The sequence below is a fragment of the Mesitornis unicolor genome, unplaced genomic scaffold (assembly GCF_000695765.1).
Source record: "Mesitornis unicolor isolate BGI_N332 unplaced genomic scaffold, ASM69576v1 scaffold39907, whole genome shotgun sequence".
Lineage (NCBI taxonomy): Eukaryota > Metazoa > Chordata > Aves > Mesitornithiformes > Mesitornithidae > Mesitornis > Mesitornis unicolor.
The window spans coordinates 1-5,665 of NW_010196458.1; the positions used below are offsets into that span (position 1 = coordinate 1).

General features: G+C 46.1%; 1 protein-coding gene across 1 annotated transcript; it reads left to right on the forward strand.

Annotated features, from left to right (window-relative positions):
• Positions 1-143: 143 nt before the first annotated feature.
• On the forward strand, positions 144-3,838 carry EEF1A1 (eukaryotic translation elongation factor 1 alpha 1). Its single transcript, XM_010188487.1, has 7 exons — positions 144-346; positions 1,252-1,431; positions 1,573-1,869; positions 1,981-2,131; positions 2,313-2,569; positions 2,773-3,007; positions 3,419-3,838. Exons 1-7 carry the CDS (start codon positions 203-205, stop codon positions 3,541-3,543), a joined length of 1,389 nt encoding a protein of 462 aa, XP_010186789.1. The 5' UTR covers positions 144-202; the 3' UTR covers positions 3,544-3,838.
• The last annotated feature ends 1,827 nt before the right edge of the window (positions 3,839-5,665 follow it).

The following is a 5,665-nucleotide window of genomic DNA, read 5'->3' on the forward strand; positions in this document are numbered from 1 at the left end:
TCCCCCGGCGGGGCGGGGCTGGGGCCTCCATCCCGGCTGGGTCTACCCGGGGTGCCCCGCATGTGGGGCCGCCATTGCTGCCCCCTCGGCCGGGGCCCTGCCGGAGGCGATGGTACTCAAAGCGTAACTGGTGTTTTTTCTGGGGAACTTCCAGGTGTCGAGTCTCTTTTGCCTAAAGAAACATCTTAACTAAGATCCGAAAATGGGAAAGGAGAAGACCCACATCAACATCGTCGTCATCGGCCACGTCGATTCTGGCAAATCCACCACCACCGGCCACCTCATCTACAAATGTGGTGGGATCGACAAGAGGACCATCGAGAAGTTCGAGAAGGAAGCTGCTGAGGTGTGTGGGCCTCGGACATGCAGCAGAATTTTGGGGCGCGAGGATGAATAAAGAGAGATTTAGTTGCAGAACTAAGTTGCAAACTGTTTTGTGGCCACAGGGAGGCAGCTCGGGTGCAGCTGTCCTGGTAGCTGAACAAGTGTGTTCTGTGGCCACAGGGCGGCAGTGAGGTGGCAGTTGTCGCCGTAGTTAAACAAGTGCTGAAGTGTTGGATCCGCCATTACGTTAGCTATGAAAATACAAATTACGAGGTCTAGAACAAGGGAAAAAACAAAGGTAGTCTAAAGATATATTTGTGCAGTTATGTCTGGATTCATAATTTAGGTGGACTTCACAGCTTCAGACTTTGCATGCGTGTAGTTAAGGATAAAGTTAAGAAGTTTCCATGGTAGGATTTACTTATGAAATGAGAAAAATGTTTGGATCTGTAGAAATCTTCTTGTCATACTTTATTTTTTTCTCTATAATAACAGCATAGGTCTTGATAAGCACATCAGAGAATGAATGTTGGGCCAAGTAGCAGTGAAAACGTTGATTATCACAGGGATTGCATGACTGGGAACTTAAATTTGTAGTAGACACTTGATAGTAGGGCTCAGGCTCAAGAGATCTATCGTAAAGATGTGTCAGTGCAATTAACAGGCTGTCAAGAGGGCTGAACTGTCAACAGGTCCCATAACAGCAAACAGTTGGCATCTCTCGCCAGCAGTGCCAGGCGTATCTTGTTGCTTGCTTTATGAGCGGCAGCATTTTTCAGTATTAAACCATTTGCTATTCTTAGATTTTCCTCTTGATCCAGTGTGTGATCTTTCTAAAGTAAATGCAAATAGATAGTGTTATTTAAAAACTTAAAAGGGCGAAAAAAAACCAAACAACCCAAGGGTTTACTTGTTTTTAATTTGTAGATGGGCAAAGGTTCCTTCAAATACGCCTGGGTCTTGGACAAGCTGAAAGCTGAGCGTGAGCGTGGTATTACTATTGATATTTCCCTGTGGAAATTCGAGACGAGCAAATACTACGTCACCATCATTGATGCTCCTGGCCACAGAGACTTCATTAAGAACATGATCACTGGAACTTCTCAGGTATGTCGATGGAGCTGAGGATTTAGGGGTTTCGGGGAGGTTTTTCCCTGGTGGTGAGAGGGAGAAGGGGGGTGGGGGTTCCTCTGATACCTCGATGTATCTGCATGCATTATAATGAGGGGTTTTTCTTTCTTTTGAAAGGCTGATTGTGCTGTCCTGATCGTTGCTGCCGGTGTTGGTGAGTTCGAGGCTGGTATTTCCAAGAATGGGCAGACCCGTGAGCACGCCCTTCTGGCTTACACCCTGGGTGTGAAACAGCTGATCGTTGGTGTCAACAAGATGGATTCCACCGAGCCACCTTACAGCCAGAAGAGATACGAAGAGATTGTCAAAGAAGTCAGCACTTACATCAAGAAAATTGGCTACAACCCAGACACTGTAGCTTTTGTGCCAATCTCTGGTTGGAACGGAGACAACATGTTGGAGCCGAGCTCTAACGTAGGTTTGACATTTGTTTATATTAAGAAATGAAGCTGAGATGCAGCACTTAGTGTTTTCTAGCCTTTACAATTAGCAGAGATTTTATGCCTGGGCTTGTTTGTGTTGCAGATGCCCTGGTTCAAGGGGTGGAAGGTCACCCGAAAGGACGGCAATGCCAGCGGAACCACCCTCCTTGAAGCTTTGGACTGCATCCTGCCACCAACTCGCCCAACTGACAAACCTCTGCGCCTGCCTCTTCAGGATGTCTACAAAATTGGCGGTACGTGTTCTCCGTGGTGCTTCTCGCTTGCCAGCAGCAGCTGATGTATGGGACGGGAATGCAGTTGTTTGCCTGAGAGCTGTTTCTCAAGTGGAAAATGTAGAATACTTGTCTCAAATGTTGTTTTCCTGTTAGGTTCTTATATTTGAGCTGATTTACAGATGTTGCTCCTCTTGTGCAGGCATTGGTACTGTGCCAGTTGGCCGTGTGGAAACGGGTGTTCTGAAGCCAGGCATGGTGGTCACGTTTGCCCCCGTCAACGTTACAACTGAAGTCAAGTCTGTGGAGATGCACCACGAAGCCCTGAGCGAAGCTCTGCCTGGTGACAACGTTGGCTTCAACGTCAAGAACGTGTCTGTGAAAGATGTTCGCCGTGGCAATGTGGCTGGTGACAGCAAGAACGATCCTCCCATGGAAGCTGCTGGCTTCACTGCACAGGTGATTTGTGCAGTGGTTTCAGGGTATATGAAATGTAGCTCTGGATTGTTAAATGCCAGAGTCCTGTTTATTCCTCCTGTAGCTATAGAGTGGTGGTCTAAGGTGTATTTGCTTAAAGGAAATACTGTGAAAGCTCTGGCTGTGTAAGACACATCTATATTCAAAATTAACCCAGTATTAACTTCACTTTCCTGGTTTTCTAGGTGATTATCCTGAACCACCCTGGCCAAATCAGCGCTGGTTACGCCCCTGTGCTGGATTGCCACACCGCTCACATTGCCTGCAAATTCGCTGAGCTCAAAGAGAAGATCGATCGTCGTTCCGGCAAGAAGCTGGAGGATGGCCCCAAATTCCTGAAATCTGGAGATGCTGCCATCGTTGATATGATCCCTGGCAAACCCATGTGTGTTGAGAGCTTCTCCGATTACCCTCCTCTCGGTAAGGCACCTCCTGCGATCGCTGGAAGAGTCCCTGGTTTATAACATCACAGAATAGATTTGGGGGTTGGAAGGAACCTGGAAAGCTCCCTCAGTCCAACCCCTGCCAGAGCAGGATCACCCACAGGAGGTCACACAGGAACACGGCCAGGGGTTTTGAATGTCTGCAGAGAAGGAGACTCCACAACCTCTCTGGGCAGCCTGGTCAGTGCTCTGGCACCCTCATGTTCAGGTTGAACCTCCTGTGGTGTAGAGTGTTCTGTAAAATGCCGTGAGTTCAATAGAAGCTAGAAAGTGAACCAAAACTTGAGCGGTACAGGGGTGCGCACAGATAATTCTGTATTTTGTGTGGATACCGCTATGGGGACGCAGCTCTAAAAGCTCAGGTCCCCAAACCTGTTTGTTCTTGCAGGTCGCTTTGCCGTGCGTGACATGAGGCAGACGGTCGCCGTTGGTGTCATCAAGGCGGTCGACAAGAAGGCCGGAGGAGCTGGCAAGGTCACGAAGTCGGCCCAGAAGGCCCAGAAGGCAAAATGAAAATTCTGCCCATCAGCTGCCACCTCGGTCTCAGTCAGTGGTGGAAGAACGGTCTCAGAGCTGGTTGTCTCAATTGGCCATTTAAGTTTAATAGTAAAAGACTGGTTAATGATTACAATGCATCGTAAAAGCTTCAGAAGGAAAGGAATGTTTGTGGACCATTTGTTTCGTGGCAGTTTAAGTTATTAGTCTTGGAAACAAAAAGAAAAAAATCGATAAATTTTTTTAAAAATGGAAAACTTGACCAAAAATCTGTCACAGAATTTGAGACCATTAAAGCAAAAGTTCAATGCTACGTCTCTGTGTTCCTTGGGTTAATGTTAATAGAGAAAAAAAAAATCATCCTCTAAACAGTCCTGGCGGGATCAGAAAGGATCAAACCTTGCTCGAGTTGCCAAACAAAGACTCAAAATTCGTTGTTTCTCGAGAGCAGAGCAAAATGCGGCTGCAGGTTTAGTTTGAACTGATGTAAGCCTTAAAAACAATTACTTCTGTGGTGCTTGCTGCTTTAAAGAGGCTTTCTAGATTAACCAGCACAAATACCAGTACCAGTTACCGTATTTTGGTGCGTTTTGTGAGGCTTTGAGCAAACCAAGAGAACTTTATACTGGGGAGAAAAAGTGAATAAAAGCACATTTAGCCTTGAAAAAGCGTAAATGAAGATTTGAGTGTTGGGTTTCTGACGAATCTTGTACACAGATCTTTGTAATTGCCAGCAGAAAGAGATTTTTCTGGGGAACTGAACTCCTGTAGATCTTAAAACACTTAAATATAAATGTTTTCTAACACCTTGAGACGTTAAATAGCTCAATTTAAAAAAAACATGTTTAGAAGGATGCTTTTTTGATGCTGCTTGGGCAATCTGACCCAAAACTGCAGTGTCTTGCTGAGTTTCTATTTCAAAAAGCTGGCGGGTATTTCACTGACTCCCAAAAATCGGGCCAGGATGGTAACAAAATAAGGTTGAAGAATTGGATCAGTCCAAGCGGAATTGGGTAGTTAGCCTAAAAAATTGCTATCGAGGGCTAGGTAAAAAATGCAAAGCAAAACATTTTGGGCTCATAAGAAATGCCAGCTGTAAGAAATAAAGATTTGAGGGTATAATTCCCGATTGGCTTTGATCGGATAGGCAGTTAATGGGTAATCGGCCCTTGGCTTGCACAGCGCAGCTGCCGTGCTGCCCTTTAACACCGTTTCCCTGTAAATTCGGGAAGACTTGGGTATTTTTAAGGATTGCTGTTCCATGGCACCATTTGTTCTGTCTGTAACCACGATGTTCTCGTCTGTTTTCCTTTCCTTCTTCAGCTCTGTGCTTGCTCTGCGGGAGCTCATAACACATCTGTACTGCTCGGGTATGCTTGGGTAACCCTGAACTGCTGTTTCCTGGGTTTATTTTTGTGCTCTTCGCTTTGGTTGGGCCTTTTCTCCTTTTCTCTGCTCACTTTCTGTGTCTTAACTGCAGCCAGACCTCGGAGCTCGCGGGCTGTTTGTGAAGGTACCGATGTGCCCTGGAGCAAGGGTACCACCATGGTGTCCAGCACAGGAATCTCACCATTATTAATTCACTGAAATCTTACTAAAAATTTGCTTAATTTCTACTTCTAAAGGTTGGTTGGTATCCCCAAGGCAGCAGGAAGTGCCGAGCTGTACCACTGAGGCAGTACCATAATAAAGCTGGAGTATCTTGCCAAACCTTTGTATGCTTTTCAGTTAAACCCCTGCCTTTTTATCTTTTTTCAAGAGGTTTTTTTTTGGTCAGACTGGCTCAGCAAAGTGCAAAGTCCTGGTCTGCATTAAAATAAAACCCAGGTTGCTGGATTTCTTACGCATTCCTGTGGCCATGTCCTGTAAAGGACAAGCAGGATGCGGGCTTTGCCTGTGCCATATCCAGGCTGGGTGCTGTTCTTGGGTGCATTTTGCTCTGTTAAGGTTTGGAAAGGAGCTTTTTTTAATAAGGACACGATTCAAAGTGAAGCCTTAAGGCAAAAAAAAAGGTTTGGAAATAGGGATTAGGTGGTGGAAGTGCCCCTGCTCCTGACTTGGAGGGGCAGCAGCGAAGGCCAGGCTGTGCTCTGAGTTCAAGGGGAAGTTTCCTTCTGATGAGCTGGACACAGATCAGAAA